The sequence below is a fragment of the Podarcis cretensis genome (assembly GCF_951804945.1).
Source record: "Podarcis cretensis genome assembly, chromosome: 15".
Lineage (NCBI taxonomy): Eukaryota > Metazoa > Chordata > Lepidosauria > Squamata > Lacertidae > Podarcis > Podarcis cretensis.
The window spans coordinates 26,821,380-26,842,703 of NC_137185.1; the positions used below are offsets into that span (position 1 = coordinate 26,821,380).

Consider the following 21,324-nt stretch of genomic DNA (forward strand, 5'->3'; position numbering starts at 1 on the left):
GGCAAACACTCTTTTCCATAATGCAATAAGACCCCCATTGGCAGTGACCCCAATGACTGCTGAAAGAGCATGGCTGTTCAGATCCAGCCACATCAGCAAATCGTAGGAATATCATAAGAACCAACCATCTATGTAATCTGGAGAGCTGTCAAAGGTATGCTACCTCTGAATATGGGGTTTTCATTCCTCAGCTAATAACAGATATTGAGAGATTTGTCATCCGAAAATATATCTCATTCTCCCACCACCACCTTTAAAATCAGGAGCATCTGGGCCCATCACAGCATGTCCAGAGTTTGAATTCCATGTTCAGTTAAGGATTCTCAACAGTCTGTGAATTTCCAGTTTGCTGATTTGGTGCATATTGAGCCGCTATGCAGGTGATTCATTCTCTCTCTCTCTCTCTCTCTCTCTCTCTCTCTCTCTCTCTCTCTCTTAGATCACTGAGGGAATGCACACATATTCAAGTGCTCCAGAACAGCAAATCCCAAACAGTCAACTTCACCATCCAGCTTTTTCAGATGGTGAGCCACGCTGTGGCTTATCTGCACTGTGAACTCAGTGTCTGCCTGAGTGACGATGCTGGATGTGAACAGGTGAGTTCCGTTAGAAGACAGAGGACCAAAGGGTGCCGCTAGAGTCTTTCAAGAGGTGTAAGGGTAGAAAATAGAAGCACTGTGTAATTTACTCCTCTTTTAGTTTGTTGGCAAGGGTGCAAGCTAAGGCATCTATCTGAGCTGAGCTGAGCTGCCTTAGTAGCAGCTCAGGTTTAGCAAATATTCTCTAAGCAGCTGATGTCTACGCAGTTGTTATGCTACCTAGCAGCTGAGTTTTAGCAATGATCGTTTTAAACAATTATGAGGGGGAAAGGTGCTGAAATTCTGTAAGCAGGTGTATGAGTGTGTGTGAAGAAACTAGCCTACTGTACAAAGGTAACATTTGCATTTTCTGCTTCACTCATCTTCCGGCCCTCACCTCCCCCTCCTCCACTGACATGTGACCCTTGGGAGGTTGCCCAGAAAAGAATAGGGTACCTCTGAGCATATCCAGAATTCCTCTCCTTCCAAAAGTGTCTGCAGGATTTGGGGAACAAAGGGAAGACACTTTTAGACATGACATCCAAACCAAATTATCAGGTGGTAATTACCACCCTGACTTATTTCCTTGCTTTATTTAATGTGTTATCTTTCTCCCCTTCCTCTCTTCTCCAATTGCTGTTCTGTAACCAAGTCCTGCCACAGACCGCCATTCTAGAAACCAAAGAAGCTGTGGATAAAAATAAATCCTTTTGCTGAACCTTGCATCTCTGCAGAGGAGAATTTAGGGGAGCATGACCAGCTTGGTCACCCAGAGTGTGGACTTTCAGGGGTGCCACAGGGCATAGGAGCCAATTCTTAGGAGTTGTGGGGGCTTCAGCCCCCCACAATAAAATATTTGAGGGGGCCGGGCCCCCATAAAAATGATGGGCATCCCCTTTCAAATAGTGTGTCTGTGCACTATGTCATGTGATCAACTATGTGCGGCAGGGCTTACCTGGGCCCCCACAATATTTTATTCAGGGCTGCAGGGGAAGCTGCAACTATTATTTAGAATGTAGCTTGAGAGGCGGGGGGTGCTGAATTATTGGATTGCACAGGGCACTGCTGAAATATAAGGCCCCAAGTTCCCCTACTGCGCTCTGAGCCTTAATGGTGGTTCTTTCCCCTTTCCAATTTGTGTGGGTGTTTTAATGTTGTACTTTCAATGGATAAATAATGTGATAATAATAAACTGAGCTGCAGCCTCCACGTTGAATAATCCTTCCATTTCCTTCCCAGAGCTGCTTAAGTACCCTCTCCAAGTCAAGCAGCAGGGATAGTTACCAAACCCGCCACAACATAATCTCCTTCGGACCGGTTCCAAAGACCCAGGTAGAGTTTACACCTGGACCAGTTACAGGTGTGTGTGTGTGTGTGGTCTGTGTTCTTCATTCTTCCCCTTGCCTCAAGGTTTCCAGGTAGCAACTAGAGAATTGCACAAGTCTAGCAGCTAGAGCCTTCTGCTGCCAAGGTGTTTTGGACCACAACTTCCATCACAGCCCTAGTCAGCACATCCCTCTGCTGCTGGGACATATCATAGAATTACAGAGTTTGAAGGGACATGAGGATCATTTATTCCAGGCCCCTGCAATGCAGGAATCTTTAGCCCAACGTGGGGCTTGAACCCACAACCCTGAGATTGTGAGTCTTATGCTGTACTGGCTGAGCTATCCAACTGGTGGTCTGATGGGAGTTGCAGTCCAACATACCTGGTGAGCATCAAGTTGAGGAAGGCTGAATATGCTCCTGCCAACCTAGCAGTTCGAAAGCACGTCAAAGTGCAAGTAGATAAATAGGTACCGCTCCGGCGGGAAGGTAAACGGTGTTTCCGTGCGCTGCTCTGGTTTGCCAGAAGCGGCTTAGTCATGCTGGCCACATGACCCAGAAGCTGTACACTGGCTCCCTCGGCCAATAAAGCGAGATGAGCGCCACAACCCCAGAGTCGGCCACGACTGGATCTAATAGTCAGGGGTCCCTTTACCTTTACCTGGTATACACCTGGTGAGCACCAAGTTGAGGGAGGCTGAATTTGCTCCTTGGATCTGGGTAACGGATTTAAGTCTAACTTCTGCCATGAGTTTGGTGGATAACTTTGGGCAAATAATTCTCCCACAGTTGCCTACCTGTGAAACTCTTGCAGGGTTGCTGGGATGTACAGAGAGATGTGCAATGCATTCTTGAAGCAGGAGAGAGAAAAGACATTCCCTATAAATGATAAATATGAGCAATATACTAGCTGCTGGCTTTTCCTAGGGTTGCAACAAGGTCATCAGAAAAGGAGTGCTTGAAGGGACATCATCACAGGTTGAGAAGCGGGGATTAAAATTAGGTTTGCTTATCCAGCTAATCCCCTCACCTTTGCACCCCTGCTGTGGGCGAGAGCAAAGGACTCAACAGCCTTAGGCTGGGTTCGTTTGTTCCAGCTGCATATTTCTTATGGCTTGATCCCATGCATATTTCAGCAAAAGTGAGCCCTGCAGGATTTGAGTTCTACTATCTTAGGGATGAAGGGATGTGGGTGGCACTGTGGGTTAAACCACAGAGTCTAGGACTTGCCTATCAGAAGGTCAGCGGTTTGAATCCCCGCGACAGAGTGAGCTCCCGTTGCTCGGTCCTTGCTCCTGCCAACCTAGCAGTTCAAAAGCACGTCAAAGTGCAAGTAGATAAATAGGTACCACTCCGGCAGGAAGGCAAATGGCGTTTCCGTGTGCTGCTCTGGTTCGCCAGAAGAGGCTTTGTCATGCTGGCCACATGACCCGGAAGCTGTACGCCGGCTCCCTCGGCCAATAAAGCAAGATGAGCGCTGCAACCCCAGAGTCAGTAACGACTGGACCTAATGGTCAGGGTCCCTTTACCTTTACCTTTATCTTAGGGATGATGGGTCTGATTTCTAAGCATGACCTTCTCTTCTGCCAGCATTCAAGGATTGACATGCACACAAATGAGTGAAGGGTGGGGGGGGGGAGGACATGCATTCACAAACACATGCACACAAACATGCACACAAACATGCACACAAACCCCACACACTCAGTGGTGGCTGGTGCCCATTAGGAGTGGTGGGGTACAGAGCTATGTTCTTGATCCCCCTTGATCCTTTTCTGCTGCAGAATATTTTTTACATGCCACCACAATTTCTGAGTGGCAAGCTCAGGGTTTGGTTTCCTTGGAATGAAGGTCAGCAGAGAATATGGTGTCTCTGGGATACAGTCGTACCTCGGAAGTTGAACGGAATCCATTCCAGAAGTCTGTTCGACTTCCAAAATGTTCAGAAATCAAGGCGCGGCTTCCGATTGGCTGCAGGAAGCTCCTGCAGCCAACTGGAAGCTGTGGAAGCCACGTTGGACGTTCAGCTTCCAAAAGAACATTCGCAAACCGGAACACTCACTTCTGGTTTTGCGGTGTTTGGGAGCACAAACATTCGAGTCGCAAGGCGTTCGTCAACCAAGGTACAACTGTACAGTGGTACCTCGGGTTAAGAACTTAATTCGTTCTGGAGGTCCGTTCTTAACCTGAAACTGTTCTTAACCTGAAGCACCACTTTAGCTAATGGCGCCTCCCGCTGCCGCCACACTATCGGTGTGCGATTTCTGTTCTCACCCTGAAACAAAGTTCTTAACCCGAGGTACTATTTCTGGGTTAGCAGAGTCTTTAACCTGAAGTGTCTGTAACCTGAAGCATCTGTAACCTGAGGTACCACTGTATATGGTTTTATTTACACATGCATGCCACCTGAGCATAGGATGGAGGTGCTCACAGCAACAACACCCCAACAGATCTTGCTTGTCCCCAGGTTCCCAGGGGAGCCCCTGCACAGAGCAAAACATGCCTCAGTGTCTCCATCTTACACTCACCAACTCTATTGTTTTCCTATGTTGCAGCTCAGTGAGGGCGGTGGGGGAAAGCCAGCCCATTAGGCTGTAGAGCACCATGGCTGTTGTTGCAGCTCTTGCAACATCTTTGAGATGCTGGAGAAGGCAAAATGGCCATTACCTTAACACAGGGACTGATTGGGCAGGTTCTGCAGCCTCTTCAACTAGATTCTAACTCTTACTGGATTGCAGGCCTGGAAGGGATTCAAGGATATCATCCAGGCTGACCCCACAAAACCCATAACAGCATCTGTCTCCTCGTGCTGGCCAAGTGTTCAGGATTTCAGCTTCTCCATCACATGGGGTCCTGGATTGCCACTGCCAGTCCTGCATCTTGGGTTGGCACTTTGTTCTCACCTGCGGGGAATTTTAAGTTTACATGTCTGCAATACGGGGGACACCTAGGAAAGAATTACTACCACGTTGCAACATTGGCCAATCCCACCCAACTCTCGTTCCATTTATCTTTCCAGGCTCTGACATGACCATGATGCTCCCTGCTCTTCTAGGCTTATCGACCGGCATTGTTGTCTTAACGTCTGTCGTCGTACTTCTCTGGTTGTATCGGAAGCGCCAAATCAAAATGGCAGCAGCCTTGGAGCCCCAAAGAATGGAAGCTCCTTGAAGCCCTCAGTGCTAGCTGCTGCCAGTAGCTATGCCATGATTCGATGCTGCTGCCGCTGCCGCCAGTGTAAATTGGGAACACACTGCTGCTTGCTTTTTAAGTCTCTGCTTCTCTCTCTCCCTTCCTTCTTCATGAGAGAACCTAAGAACTGCAGAGGTGTCACTGGAGTGGGCGGCACATTCTGAAAGAGAGAAAAGGCTTAGCTTGAAAAGGTTTTGATGGGCTAATGGACCCCATGTGAGTTGTGTCTCCACCTTGGAGACTGGAAGTTCAGAAGCCAAGTTTGCGAAGAAAGAGGGGCCCTTCTTTAGAGCCTAGTTGCAGCGTTGATCCTAAATAATTTGGGAGTAGAAATTCCCAAGAGTTGACATGGGTCAGGAATCTTCCTCCTGAAAGGAGATTGTTGGGTTTCACAGTTATTATCTCCTGGGATTTAACTGCCGTATCCCTGGTTTTTTCCATGCTCTACTGTGTTAGCAATATTTGCTGCAGCATTACAACTGCTGGCTTAACGTTCAGACGATACTGGTCAGGCACCTTGGCTTGCATTCATGTGGAAGGAATTTGTCCAAGTCAAGAAAGAGGTCACAGATCTGAAGGGAGGGGGAGGGAAATGAAAGGATAAGCAAACAGGTCCTTTGCGATCCATGGAAGTTAGAAGAGCTGAACCGAGACTTCTCCCTGGATAGTTCCCTGTTTATCAGCAGCGGTGCTAGGGGGGCAGCAGTAGTCCAGGGCTGGTGGGTCCCCCAACTGCAGCTGTGCTGACGTGCCTAATTTTAAAGGAAGTAAAGTATTGCATATTGACCAGGGGTGGGCATAAGACCACTCAAGTTCAGAGTTTAAAGTTTCTTAACTGCACCTCTGCTGTTGATTCTTTAGAAATCCTTTAGCTGCTGTAAAAATGACTAGTGGGTTCCTTGCATCTCTCCCACTACCCTGCCTTCCCAGTCATTTGCTTTCTGAATGTGATTAATCATAGTGCCTTGATATCTTGTGCATCAGTTTTTAGGGTTCCTTTGTCCTTCACCTCATCCACCTAGCCAGGCTGCTTAATCTGTTGACATAGAGAAAACTATGATTGCCAACTGATTTGGAGATTAGTGCTCCTTTGGCACTGACATCACAATGCCTGTTGATTCATTTTTCAGTTTGGTATTCTGAGCTCTAACATCATTTTGGGCTTTTTCTCTGCCTCAAAGGAAAAGGAGTATGATATTGTGAAGTGGGATTTGGGGCCAAGTTTGGGCAGATGGTTACTTCAAGCTGAAGTTCTAGTCACTAAACTTGACTGACTTGATTCATAGAACCTGCTTTCTGTACTAGACCCTGGAAGCACATGAAATAATAAAGTATTCCTCTGAGCTTGTGCACAGTTCTCTTCCTTGCCGACAAAAAACTTTTTTAAACTTACCTACAGCTGGGGGTGGGGAGGAATTTTCAGGACAACAAAATCCAGATGTTGGAATTTGGCAGCTCTCAGTTCTGCAATTAAGCTTTGTGTCTGATAGATGAGAGAGAGAGAGAGAGAGAGAGAGAGAGAGAGAGAGAGGGAGAGAGGGAGAGAGAGAAAGTGTGCAATTAAGTGAAATTAATTCCCTTTCTCACTGCTGGTCAGATTATGAAGCAACTTGAGCCACTGACCAGCAGGACTCATAAAAGTTTAATTACTTGTTGGGATGTTTCTGCAGGGTTGAGCTGTTTGGGATGGGTTGGGGATTTTCCCTTCTTATGTAACTTCATAAACCACACCATACCATTCCTAAGTGAAGGAGTTAAGCAGGAGACATTTGAGAATCAGGTGTGCCATGTGATCACCCTGAGACTTCCCAGACGCTGCACACTAGTGGTGACATAGCGCTTGTGGAGTTTCTGCCTAACTTCCTTACCAATGCTCCCTCAGGCAAGGTTTCCTCCTGAGAAAATGTGCACCGGATGATCACAGTGGCGTAGCGTGGGGGGTGCAGGGGGGGCCGGCCGCAACATCTGGGGGTTAGGGAAATCCACGGGTTAGGGGGCGCAAATCCATGGGTTAGGGGGCACAAATTACTTGCCTTGCCCCGGGTGCTGATAACCCATGCTACGCCACTGGATGATCATACCCTTTTGTATATATGGAAAACGTTACCACCCAGCTCTTCTACAAAGCAGGCAAACACAAGGCATCAAAATCAGTAACATCGCTATTGAAGCACGCCTAACAACACATGCAGTGTATTCATTCGTTTATTTAAAAACTTACAGTGTCAACAGAACGAAACAGTTAGAGACCGACTGAAATAGGATAAATGCAGAAAGAGCAGCCCCCTGCCCCACACTTGACATTTTATATTTATATTTATCCATCTCCATCAGGTTACACTCAGATATATTCCTCATTAGGAGAGACAACCTCTTAAACTCCTCATGCCCTGAAACTAGAATAAACTTGTTTCAGGATTTGATTTCACTTCTTCAACCCTATTTGACCCCCAAAAAGGCAACGCGGCAGCCATTATACTACAACAAATCTAAACCTTGGTTCGATCAGGAATGCCTCACTATGAAGCGCTCTTTGTTGGGAAATACATCTCCATCAAAGCACAGTACAGGAATAAATAAACGGGGCAGATATCTTCCCCAAGAAACATACAATTTAATGTTTGACTGTGAGGAGTAGAACAGACAGGGTGAGAGAAGGATGGCTAAGAGCTTCTTTCAATGGCCTTCAGCACTTGTGGGTCTTCAGATGGGCCAAAATAGCTCACTTGAAGGCAGAAAAATCTCCCCACCCAGACAGGATTATCACACTGGAGAGGCCTCTGTGTGTGTACTGTACAGTGGTACCTCGGGTTAAGTACTAAATTCATTCCGGAGGTCTGTACTTAACCTGAAACTGTTCTTAACCTGAAGCACCATTTTAGCTAATGGGGCCTCCTGCTGCTGCCGCACCGCTGGAGCATGATTTCTGTTCTCATCCTGAAACAAAGTTCTTAACCTGAAGCACCATTTCTGGATTAGCGGAGTCTGTAACCTGAAGCGTTTGTAACCTGAAGCGTATGTAACCCGAGGTACCACTGTATCTCTCCCCTCCTTGCTGTCTTACTTGTATAAGAGCTGGTCTGTTTCGGAGGGCACTGCTGCCTGCTGCAAACTGTGGAACTTGTGACTTCATTAAGAGTCACGCCAAACAAATGCAATCAACACACACAACTCTCTCTGCCCGCCCTTGGCAAGGCAGAACCAGGAAGTCAGTCCTCCCTGGGCTTTCCTTGTCTCATCAGATGCAGAGAAACAAGAGGCGGAGGCAGCTCTCCAGAGGAAGGCTCCTCCTGGCTTGTTCTTCTGGAAATGGACCGGCATTCGGGCAGCTTAACCATGTTCACCAAGGAAGATTTTGAGGACGATTGGCTCAAGGTGGCCAGTGGGGTTTTTGGCGAGGTCTTCCGAGTGAGGCACAAGCGATGGAGAACCACCTTTGCAGTGAAGTTATCCTCTCGCCTTCCCCAGGACTCCAGACCTGACAGGTAATCTGCTTGGCTGTGCTAGGTGCTTTCTTTGGAGAGGGTTGCCTTGCCAGATTTCTGTTTGAAAGGCTCTTTGGATCTGCTTAGCTCACACCTTTGGCACGAGACTGTTCATTGCGCTTGGCCAAAGCAACAAAAACAGCATTCAGTGGGAGGCGAGTTGAGACTGGCCTGGTTTGCTTCAGGCCCACCTTGTCAAGCGCCTGAAGCTAATTCTCTTGGCAGCCTTCAACGTGTGTTGAGCTGCACCAACTGGTCAGGCAAGTTATCAAGCAGAATGTGAAGCCAGCTGAGAAGCAAGATAAAAAACTGTTGCATTGCACCCAGGCAAAACAAGACTAGATACTGCAATGGTTGCCTGTTCTGGTATGGAATTTCCAAACCAGCCAACTGTCTTTAAAATATTAAGTATGTAGATGGGCTCTGTCATTCACTGCTAAATTTACCCCAAAGTATCCCTGTAATCCTTGTAATTAAGATTTCTTGTCTTCATTTTTTTTTTGGGGGGGGGCAGTCATGAAGCGCATCAACTTTTAAAAGGCATTTGAACACCCCTCACTCTTTGTGACCCTTTGCACTTTTGAAACCATTACTCAGTAGTACTTTAGCCAGAGATTTCCTGCCCTCTCCTTTCTCCCCTCTTGATCCATGGTATACTCTATAGCAGGGTTTCCCAAACTTGGTTCTCCAATGGCTTTTGGACTACAATTCCCATCATCCCTGACCACTGCTTCTTCTGGCTAGGGATGATAGGAGTTGTAGTCCCAAAACAGCTGGAGACCCAAGTTTGGGAAACTCTGCTCTATAGGAACACATAGCTTAAAGGCTAAAAAATTTAATGACACAGGTTTTTGTGAACAGTGGTCCACTCCAGCAAGTGCATGGAGTGTTATTCTGAGGCAGACATCCCCAAATTCATCCCTCCAGATGTTTTGGGACTACAACTCCCATCATACGGGACCGCCTCTCCTGGTATGCCCCACGGAGGACCTTATGGTCTTCAAACAAAAACACCTTGGAGGTCCCGGGCCACAGAGAGATTAGGCTGGCCTCGACCAGAGCCAGGGCTTTTTCGGCTGTGGCTCCGATCTGGTGGAACGCTCTGTCACAAGAGACGAGGGCCCTGCAGGACTTGACTTCTTTCTGCAGGGTCTTATCCCAAGCTAACAGGACCAGTGGTCAGGGATGATGGGAATTGTAGTCCCAAAACATCTGGAGGGCTGAGTTTGGGGGTGCCTGTTCTGAGGGCTCATCATACTTCCATTTGGTCTGTGACTTCTAGGTGGTCCAAGAGGTTTTTCTTTTTTCCTGCTGCTTTCCTTGAGAAAACCCACTGTTTGCTGATGAATTGGAACAAACGTCAGTCTTGTTTTCTGTGGATTTTTCTGATTCAGAAGCAAACAGTGGGTTTTCCCAGGGAAAGCAGCAGGAAACCAGAGCCCATGCTTTGAAATCACAGAACAAGCGGAAGTGTGGTGGAGCCCTGAGTTGCAGCCATGTATATACAGTGGTTACATATGCTTCAGGTTACATACGCTTCAGGTTACAGACTCCGCTAACCCAGAAATAGTGCTTCATGTTAAGAACTTTACCTCAGGATGAGAACAGAAATTGTGCACTGGCGGGGCAGTGGCAGCAGGAGGCCCCATTAGCTAAAGTGGTGCTTCAGGTTAAGGACAGTTTCAGGTTAAGTACGGACCTCCAGAACGAATTAAGTACTTAACCCGAGGTACAACTGTATGATTGGAGGAACTATAAGCACTGAGGTCAGAAGGAAATGAAATGCAGCTGAACCAAGCGCAGTCAGAGGTGCAGTACTGCCTCAGACTGCCTCAAGGCTCTCTGATGTCACAGAGGGGCTTGCAAGCCCATGGGAAAGCAGGTAGTGAACTTGCTTGTAGGAGTACCACTGCTAGTGATGTGGTGAACACAATGCATATTGGTGAGGTTCTTAGTGCAGTCCAGGTGTTCTCTCTGTGACGATGACTAAGCTGTGATCCGCTGTTCCCACACTTCTAAGTCATCTTGATGCTATGCTCAAGAAGGGCTGGACATTGATTGCATGTGTAATTCCAAACTGGGAATGGAGTTTCCCCAGAATTTCAATGTTGGGTTTATCTGCACAGAATTTCAATCATTTCCATGATGCCAGTTATTTTTTTATTGGTCTTTAAATACCTCGGCTTTATTTTCCAGTCAACAGGGTCATGGGGAGCCCATCAGATACATGCAAAGCAAAAGTGTCCCAAAGTGCCAAAATTCTGGTGCACTTTTTCCATACCAAAGGTGGCAATCACATACCCTCAGCCCTTGAAGTGTTTAAAGCTAAACCCCTAGCACAGTTATTATATGGGTCTCAGATTTGGACAGGCACTCACCTTGGATCTACAGAAGCTGTTCAAAGTTCCTAAGGCATTTTTTCTTCTTCTTCTATCCTGTGTTCCAAAAGCTTCATTGTGCTTAGAGGCTAACCTCCCCTCTGTTGAATTACATATTTGGCGCAGGACTTTTAATTATTGGCTTTGCCTAAATTTAAACCTCACTGGTCTACCACCCTTAGCATCGCAAGATTGTCATGAGAGGTAAAGGTAAAGGTCCCCCTGCCCGTACGGGCCAGTCTTGACAGACTCTGGGGTTGTGCGCCCATCTCACTTAAGAGGCCAGGGGCCAGCGCTGTCCGGAGACACTTCCGGGTCACGTGGCCAGCGTGACATCGCTGCTCTGGCGAGCCAGAGTCGCACACGGAAACGCCGTTTACCTTCCCGCTGGTAAGCGGTCCCTATTTATCTACTTGCACCCGGAGGTGCTTTCGAAATGCTAGGTTGGCAGGAGCTTGGACTAAAATTGTCAACCAAAAGCTTTACTTTACTGGTTTATCTTATCTATAGAATTTCAATCATTTCCATCTCACTCATTGAGCTAGATGAGATGCCAGTTATTTTTTTTATTGGTCCTTCTAAAAATATGAACAATTCTCATATACTCATTTTTTGCATATACTGTTTTACTCCAGGTTTTCAGGTTACCAGTGCATAAGCATATACATGCAACAATGCATATAACTGTATAAAATAATGCTGCCTAACTGTAGTATAGCATGGGACCCTATATAGATATATATGTATACACACACACACACACACACACACACACACACACATATAATATGACTTTTGTGTGAATAGTTTTGTATATAATTAGGATTGTTATTAATTTTTTTTATAAAAAATCCTGACACAACAAGAGCCTGCTGAATCAGGCTAATGATCAATGGCCCATCTCATCCAACACCCTATTCTTCCCATCACCACCTCTTGTGGGAGCGATTTCTAACTGTGAGATGAAGTCCTTTTGTCTGTCCTGAGCCTTCCAATGTTCAGTTTCATTGGATGTCTCCAAGTCCTAATATTATGAGAGAGGAAGAAAAATGTTCCACTCATGAGTGGCTTGGGCATAAGTAGGCACTTGATGCCAGAGGTGATCCAATGTAGGCAAAGCCACAAAATTTAATGTATGCATCTATTTAAACTGGGTTCTTCCTCAGTTTCTAATCCAGACTACACAAATCATTCATTGAATTGCTCACCGTGGCACCATCACCATCCTGTCTAGGCGTCATCCCTTGGTACCATCTCAGCCAATCTTTTGCACTGACCTGCATCTACCACTGAAGTTAAAGTACACTAATGTGTTGTGCTGTTGTTGTAAAACTGAAACAACAGAGCTTGACAACATGGATCTGACCCAGCAGGCTCACCTTGTGTTCTTATTTGTGACTTTCACTGTTTTGAGACCAAAATTTAGCAGTAATGCTCCACATTACCCCCTGTAGAACCAGCACAAAGCATCTCGCTGAAGAGGCAGCCAAAATAGAGAAAATCAAGTTCCAGCACATTGTGTCCATCTATGGTATCTGTTACAGCCCTTTGGGGATTGTGATGGAATATATGGCCAATGGGTCCCTGGAGAAGATTCTCCCCACCCACCAAATGTCTTGGCAACTCAAGTTCCGGATCATCCATGAGACGAGCTTGGCTGTGAACTTCTTGCACAGTCTGAAGCCTCCTTTGCTTCACCTGGACCTAAAGCCAGGAAACATCCTACTGGATGCCAACATGCATGTGAAGGTGAGGTCAAACTGGGGAGCAGGATTCAGGTAAAGGTAAAAGGTAAAGGACCCCTGGACAGTTAAGTCCAGTCAAAGGTGACTATGGGGTGCGACGCTCATCTTGCTTCAGGCCGAGAGAGCTGGCATTTGTCCACAGCATGGCCAGCATGACTAAACTGCTTCTGGTGCAACGGTGCACAATGACAAGTGCCACAGTGCACAGAAATGCCATTTAGCTTCCTGCCGCAGCGGTACCTATTTATTTACTTGCACTGGTGTGCTTTTGAACTGCTAGGTTGGCAGAAGCTGGGACAGAGCAATGGGAGCTCACCCCGTCGCAGGGATTTGAACTGCCAACCTGCTGATCCGCAAGCCCAAGAGGCTCAGTGGTTTAGACCACAGTGCCACCTGCATCCCTGGGGAGAAGGATTAGTGTGTGTGTGTGTGTGTGTGTGTGTGTGTGCGCGTGCGCGCGTGTGTGATAGCTCAGTACTGCATGTATGGTGCAGCTTTGCTTGTAGAAAGTCACAGGTTCTGTCTCTAACATATCCAGTTACAAGTTTCAAGGATGGGAAAGATCAGGGCTGATGCCAAGGTTTGGCGTGATTGGGCACCTACTGAGGGCCCACATCCCGGAACGCAGTCCAATGACAAGAGCCCCCAGGACCTGCTCCTCCTCTTACTCACTGCAGCCCTGCTTATTCATCTGCCTCTTGTTCTGGCCAGAGGATGTTGAAAAATTAAAACATCAGTGAATTTGTGGTTTTTGGCTCCAGTTATAATTAAAGTAAATTTTATATAACATCCATCTACCCACACCTACAAACTCTCACACAAATACAAAAAGGAGTCCATGCCCAGAAATAAGGAGACAAATGAAGTTAAACCAGTGGTAGGCATGGAAGTGAAAAATGTACTTTTATTTCACCTTGACTTCAGATTTCAGATTTTGGACTCTGCAAGTGGATGGAAGAATCAAGCCTAATGGAATACATTGAGAGGTCAGCCCAGAGGGGTAGTTTGAGCTATATCCCTCCTGAGATACTTCTGCAGAGCTCCAGTCCACCAGGAACTAAATTTGATGTCTACAGGTGAGGACCAACCTGCTGTCCCTTTGAGTTGCTGGCTATCTATTCTCTGGTGGAGTTGACTTACCTTCTGACCACTCTTGAATCTTGCTTGCCACTTCCCAGCTTGCAGTCTGGGCCCAACCCAATCATTAGGCAGAATGAGGAGGATGCTTAAGGTAGCAGATGCTGAGGCACTTGGAGCAGGAAAAGTTAAGTGTGTGTCCAAGTGCCCACCTCCCAAGCTAGCCTAATGCCAGGGCCGGCCTGCTCATGAGGTGGGATGAGGCTGCTGCCTCAGGTGGCAGAAGTGCAAGAGGCAGTGCCCCTGTGGGCACTCTGCCACCAGCGGAGAAGCAATGCTGGCAGCAGTGTTGGCTTCTGATGAGATCTCACCAAAATATTGTGAGATCTCCTGAGATTTTGGTGAGATCTCATTGGAGCCCACCACCACTTCATAGGTGCCACCACACAACCCAGGTAAGGGAGATGGTGGCTTGGTGGCATGGCAGTACAGCAGCATGGCACATTTCTGTTTCACCTCAGGCAGCAAATGGGATGTGCCACCTCTTCCTGCTACATTCAGGCATGATGGGATAGTTCTCCTCATTACCTGGGTTGGAGTAACAACATCCAACTGCAGTTTAGTTGGTTTCCATACGTGGAAAGGGGGAAGGAGCCATTTTGTATTTTCTTTCTGGCTGCAAACTATATTTGGGCTCACCCTGTTGCTCCACATGACCATATTTCATAGTTTTCAAATCCCTGTTTTGTTTAAGCTCCATGTGTAACTATTTTCTCCTAATAATGCTTTGTGTTTTTGTTTGTATTTGTTTCATCTTCATTTCTTTCATTCTTTTTCAAGTTTTGGGATTGTCATCTGGGAGATTCTTACCCAGAAGAAGCCATATTCAGGTAATTCTGATGGGGTGAGGAGATGGAAATCACCTATTCTCCCAGGGTTCTCCTTGGCAGAATGCAGGTGAGGGATTGGAACAGAAATTTCAGTACAGGCTTCCAATAATGCCACAGGGATGGTAAACCTGTGACTACTTCCATATGTTATTGTCCAGCCATGATGGACAACGGTCAAGGATGACGGGAGCTGGAGTCCCAACAGCATCATGATGGCCACAAGTTTCTAACCTATGCAAGAACAGTTACATATCCAGAGTTCACTTCCTCATAACCCTATGAGTGAATGGTGAGTGTGTTGTTAATGGAGGAAATGCCTTTATTTTTATTTATTTAGAACAAGTGGGAAAGGCCCCAATGTTGCTCTATAATTCTAAGCACCCCCCCCCAAATCAGTGCAGTTTAGAAAGCTTCAGCCTGCCATCTTGATTCAAAATGGCATCCAATTTTATCCAGGCATAGCTGAAAACCTCCTTGATCTCAGGAACCCAAAATTTGATTATATCTTAAGAGCTGTTGAAATGCATAGAGAACAAACAACTTTCCAAAACATCTAGTAAATGCCTGGCTTTTTTTTTTTTTTAATCTGCTGAAATTTATATTGCTCTTGGTTTGTTTATTTTAAGCAGTCAATGTTTTTTAAATAACATTTGTGTTGCTTCCATATAAACCATCTAGCTGCTTCTTTCGAAATCTATTGTGTTTTTATGACAGAGAAGCCGCCCCCTGTGAGCTATGCCTAAAAAGGCAGTCTTTCCATACATTAACAAAAATTAAAAACAACTAACTATCTGTTCCATCCCGCCCACCCCCAACCCCAGATTTAAAGCTTCCTTTTCAGCTTGGGAAAAGCGAACTCCCAAAGTGAGTAACACCCAAATAAAGAGAATTTGCACAAAGGGAAATTAAAATGAAAACCATAAAAACAGCAGGAAGAAAACCGCAGCAAAGAAGCAGATGTAAAATGAAGTTAACATTTATAGACAGTGGGATAAAATTGTTTCAAATCAACGCAGCTTAAGCACCACTCTGTAAAGGCGCTTCAGATCTCTTGGTAGGAGGGCAAGGGATATCTTGACTGGCTCAAGCTGAGGGATTCAACTTGATCTTTCCGGAGAGGATGTTTCTGAAGTGGACTACCACCAGAGAGGTGGCCCTTTTTGCCACTCACCACAAGAGAGGGACATATCTGCCCATTTGGGCTTCTCTCAGTTTCTCATTTTTGCCAGTCTCAAATCCAGTGTGTCGCAATGTCACATCAGCTGGTGATTTTTTTTTTTTAAGTCCTCACAAAAACCTGTCAGCAATTTAGTGCTCTCCTAACATACACCCACAGTTTTCCCACGGAGGAAAAATATGTGACAGAAGGTGGTCCTTTTTCGTTTTCAACAGGGGTCAAGACAATGGCTGTCATCGTCACCGTGGCAACAGGCCAGCGCCCCTCCATGGAGCCCATCCGTGATGACTGGCCAGCGGAATGCCAGCAGATGGTTGACTTGATGAAGAGATGTTGGGACCAAGAGCCCCAGAAGAGGCCAAGCTTCACAGGTCTGGTAGCTGAAAGGATTCCTCCTGAGAGCTATTCCACATATGGGGTCCCAGCTGGGCTTTTGACCTTATCCAGAGGTCGTAGACCATTGATCCATACAGCCCAAGGATAGGCAACCTGTGGAGATTGATCAGATGATACTGGGCTACAGCAACTCCCATCATTCCTTGCCATTTGTCATGCTGGCTGTTGGGGCTGCTGGGAATTGGAGTCCAAAAATATCTAGAGGACCACAGGGATTTCAATCCTTGAACTGAGAAGAGGTGTTCTATGGTCTCAAGATGGAGTGCCTCTTGCAGTAGAGAATGCTACTTCTTAGATCAGGGCTGGGGAACCTGTGGACCTCCAGATGTAGCTGGACTTCAACTTTCATCATCCCCAGCCATTGGCTTTGCTGGCATCTGGGGCTGCTAAGAGTTGGAGTCCAACAATATACAAAGGGCTACATGCTCCTCATCCCTGATCTAGTCAGATGATGCCCAGTCTGAGAGGCAGCTCCTCCTCAGGGTCCCAGGCAATGGTCTTTCCCATTACATCCTACCTGAGATCCTTTACATCTTGATGCCAGAGCTTTAACCTGAGACTTTCTGCATGAAAAGCAGGTTTTCTGCCATGAGCAACATCCTCTAAGTGCTGCTGCCTCAGAGAAGGCCCCATCTATCATATCTCTGGAACATGGACCACAGCCTCCCCAGAACATGTAGAATCTGGTCTCCACAACTAATTGGCATTTCATCATTCTTCAGCTGCATGGGAAATGGAACTGCAAGTCCTTGAAATGAGCTCATTCCCAATCTTTTCCACTTCCTTAGATGTTGTGGTGGAGACGGACATGCTATTGTCCCTAACCCAATGCCCTGTGGTGGACCTGGAGAATGAGCGCTTCTCCAGGAAGATGTCGGTGAAGCCTCCTTTCTCTAGAAGAGAACAGGTAAGGGGAAAGCTGTCCTGCTACCTTGCTCATTTTAGGCAGAGCATTTGCCCTAAATAGGAAGGGAATTCTCCATGTGTTGCATCTTAAGAAGGGTACAGAAGTAGGATCTGAAATGATGCAAAACAACTCAAGGTCAATTGTGGGACTTGCTGTTTCTGATGGGCTCTGCATATTTATAGTTCTCCAGTAGACACGATTCCTAGATATAGATAGATAGATGATAGATAGATAGATAGATAGATAGATAGATAGATAGATAGATATAGATGGTAGATGGTAGATGGTAGATGATAGATAGATAGATAGATAGATGATAGATGATAGAGGATAGATAGATTTTTCTTTATTTTCAAAAAGGCCATTAAAGGTGAACAAAGAAAAGAATGCCTTTGTGTAACAAGTGTGTAGCACACAAAGTGAAAATGAATATAAAACACAGCGCAATCCAGTAAAGAGGCCTTTTAAAAAAGATATCATGACAGAAAAGCACATGGCTCGTGTTATTACACTGCTAACTGCCTCCATGTTCTTTTCCATGTCTTCAATACAAAGAGAAAGGGTACAGATGGATGCGGTCCCTTTCAGGAAGCACACAACAGTGGTGAGTATCTGCTTTTGTAGGATCTAAAACACATTTTGGAGTTTTGCAAAGTCCTACTGCTCAACATGTTCTCTTCCAAGCTGGATAAGGGAATCTGACCTTAGCATTGCACTGAATCTTGAGACAGCCTTTGCCCATCATTCCCCACTGCCCTGTTCTGGGTTTTGAGAGGTGTGGTGGCTAGCAGCAACTTCCAAGTCATTTTGAGAGTTCTTGGTCTGGATGGAGGTTGGAAGTTAGGCTTACAAACAGGAATTAATTGGATCAGTTAAAGAAATTATCTCAATGACCTGTTAGTAACTAGAATGTAAGTAGCTGAAAACCTATTGAAACACAATGAGGCAATGATATAAGAACCAGTTGGGACTTGAGCAAATCAAGTCCTAATCAATGGGTGTTTGTGTGTAATTCCAGCATCAATTTGGGGTCAGGCAGAAAACCACAAACCTATTCAGGGGTGAAAGTTCAGACTAGTGACCCATATGGAAAGGGGATAGAAGTGGTGACAGGGGGTAAGCTCAAACTGAGCAGGCAGAATGCATTGTTGCAACCTACAGTATAATTTGGTGGGAGCAGGAAATAAGGTTGGTGTAAGATATGAAGTGACTACTTCGGGCACAAGGTAAACATTACCATCAGTTGTATTGGAGATGTGGGTCACAATGCACAATTTGGACGCCTTCACAAACTGACTGGATATGTGGGGGCAGCTGTGTTTCTAATGAAAGTGACCAAGGGAAGGACTTCTTATTGCTGACCAATCCAGTAGGAGAGCTCTGTCTGCTTGAGAATGTAGAGAATGGCACAAGCAAATATTTACAGATCCTAGAATGCAAAATTAGCACCATATATGACAGAGATGGATCATGCCGTGTATCAGAGCCAGCATGGTACATTAATTAATTAGAGTGTTGAACCTGGGAGACCAGGATTCAAATCCCCACTCTGCCATGAAACTCAAGCTTGGGTGAACTTGGGCCAGTCACCATCTTTTCGGCTTATCTCAATGGGTTGTTGTGAGGAAAAAATGGGGAGAGGAAGAACCATCTATGAAATTTTGAGCTCCCTGGAAGAAAAGTGGGGTATAAATTAATAAAATTAATAAATAGCTTGGCCACAGCAGTTGACAGTAGTACTTCATAGATGGCATTGGGCCACATTTCAGCAGAACCAAAGCGCCTGATATCAGCAGATCTCATTGGTTATGTTCTCAGCCCCTTTTAATTTTGTTTCAGCTGAGGATGAAAAGGATCAATCCCACTGTTTCCCTCACAATGAGGTTGAAAGCTTGGAAGCTCTGGTAATGTCAGAAGAAGTTAGCAAGAGCCATGAAGACACCCTTCACCTCATGGTTGCTTCAGGAAACCTGGAGAAGGTGAAATTCCTGTTGAGGCAGGGAGCTGATGTCAACAAGCGGATAGCCTGTGGCTACACACCCCTCATCCTGGCCGTCCAAAAGAGGTCTCTGGAGACCATCTTGCTCCTTATCCAACATGGTGCAGATGTCAACATGGCTGATGAGGACAACTGGTCACCTCTCCATTTTGTGGCTCAGAACGGAGACGACAGGATTGCACGTCTCCTACTCGATCACAAGGCCAACGTTGATACCCGAGAACTTGATGGGTGGACGCCCCTTCACTTGGCCTCTCAGAACAACTTTGAGAACGTGGTGCGGGTTCTCCTCTCACGCCAGGCTGATCCCAATGCTCAGGAGAATGAGGGACGGACTGCCTTGCACCTGGCAGCTTGTTATGGGCACATCAAGCTCGTTAAAATGCTGGCCAGCCAAGGCGCAGACCTGGAAAGGAAGCAGAGAAACCTCCGGACCCCTCTTCACCTCGCTGTGGAGAAAGGCAAATTTAGGGTGGTCCAGTACCTTCTGAAGAATGGCGTTGAAGTCAACAGCCTGGACCAGAATCACTACAGTGCTCTGCATATGGCTGTAGCAAAAGGGAAATACCTTATCTGTGAGAAACTTATAAAATATGGAGCCATTGTGGACCTGAGGACAGAGAAAGGATGGACGCCTTTGCACCTGGCTTCCATTGAAGGCTACGTGGACATCATCCACCTCCTGGTGGACAACCATGGCAAAGTGAATGCCAGAGGAAGCCTGGACTGGACTCCCCTCCACTTGGCAGCACGTTACAGTGAGGCGGCTGCAATTTTCGAGTTGCTAAGGAGCGGAGCGGACCCCAATGCAGCTGAGAATTTGGGCTGGACTCCACTCCACCTGTCAGTACAGCGGGGGGCTTTTCTCAGCATCCTCCACCTCCTTGAGCACAAGGCAGATGTCAACATCAGGAACAAGGTGGGTTGGACGCCCACTCACCTTGCAGTGCTCAAAGACAACGTGGCCATTGTAAAGACTTTGCTGGATGCTGGGGCACTGCTGGAGCTGGAGGACAATGCTGGGTGCACGCCGCTCCAACTTGCCATCAGGAATGAAAAGCAAAGCATTGTGGATTTGTTGCAAGGCATGGAGTCCTCAAAAACCAGCCCAAGGAGCCAGGAGGGATGAAGGGAAGGCTCCAAGAAAACATCCAAACAAATCCGAGGTGGAACTGGATTGACCTCAGAGTTTGGGAGAGGGTCAGTACCAGCATGAGGAATTCAAGTGGGCAATAATTTCTCTGCTTCTGTGGGTGGTCCCTCATAGGACATGCTTGAGTTTGTGCCTTTGTCCTATTAGGCAGTTTCAGGAAAGTTGGTTTGAGATGTGGCAAAAAAATGTGTCCGTTGCATGGGAAAGATATAAGTTGTATCTAACTCCTCTTAAATGTTCACATCTGCCAAGCAGCTCAAAGTGCTGAAGAAGATGGATCATATCCAAATTCTACTAAGGGTAGACTTGCTGAAATTAACGAACCTAAATTAAACAGACCTATAAATTTCAGTGGGTCATTGTTATCCCCATCTTGCAGAGGAACAGACGTCTTTGCTTTACCCAGAGTCAGTTCATTGCTCCCACTAGCCAAGCACTGTACAGACTGAAGATCAATGACTCTCCAAAGTGGGATTTAATTGGCTCTGGTATGCAGCCAGGAAGATTATGTGCGACAAAAATTTAATTGTAGGTGGGGTTTTTTGGTGAAGTTAGGCAATATGAAGTTTAATAGGGAGTTCGCTTGCTAACTTAAATAAAATAGAAAATGAAGACAAATAGTTTCCTTCCAGTCTAATTAACTTTATTAACGTGACCTTGTTCAGCCCAAGGACCAAAGCTGGGGAGGGGGAACGTGCCAGTGGTGGGAGGGGCAAGAAGTGGGTGGAGAGACAGAGGGAAAAGTGGGCGGAGTAAAGGAAATGACTTTTGCTCAGCAGGCTGTAGTCCAGCCACACAAAATTCAGAGGTTTCTACAACCAAAGACTCACTTGAAGCTGTTCAGACAAGCAGGAGGCATCACCGCAGTACCAGTAAACATTTCTACCAAAAAAGGTGCCAAGCATGATTAACAAGAGGGGTGGCTTGGAAAGCAGGGGTATGGCCTAGGGGGAATTCCACGGGCCAGACAGAAATCTAGAGGGCCGAATTCCACATACCCCACACTCTTGAGACCTGGGGT

The 21,324-nt window shown here is 46.3% G+C and overlaps 2 protein-coding genes across 2 annotated transcripts in view; both read left to right on the forward strand.

Moving 5' to 3' along the window:
* Positions 1-6,397, forward strand: part of LOC307203773 (uromodulin-like) — a 30,444-nt gene extending 24,047 nt beyond the window's left edge. Inside the window, exons 3-5 of the mRNA XM_079954891.1 lie at positions 440-596; positions 1,818-1,910; positions 4,924-6,397. Coding sequence (XP_079811017.1) covers positions 440-596; positions 1,818-1,910; positions 4,924-4,935 — 262 coding nt within the window. The 3' untranslated portion in view covers positions 4,936-6,397. The remainder of the gene's footprint in view (positions 1-439; positions 597-1,817; positions 1,911-4,923) is intronic.
* A 1,900-nt stretch (positions 6,398-8,297) lies between these two features.
* ANKK1 (ankyrin repeat and kinase domain containing 1) lies at positions 8,298-20,921 on the forward strand. The gene is made up of 8 exons (XM_079954686.1): positions 8,298-8,581; positions 12,414-12,708; positions 13,629-13,780; positions 14,622-14,671; positions 16,064-16,219; positions 17,033-17,151; positions 17,707-17,755; positions 18,991-20,921. The coding sequence occupies exons 1-8, from the start codon at positions 8,406-8,408 to the stop codon at positions 20,277-20,279; spliced, it is 2,286 nt and encodes a 761-aa protein (XP_079810812.1). The 5' UTR covers positions 8,298-8,405; the 3' UTR covers positions 20,280-20,921.
* Positions 20,922-21,324: the final 403 nt, after the last annotated feature.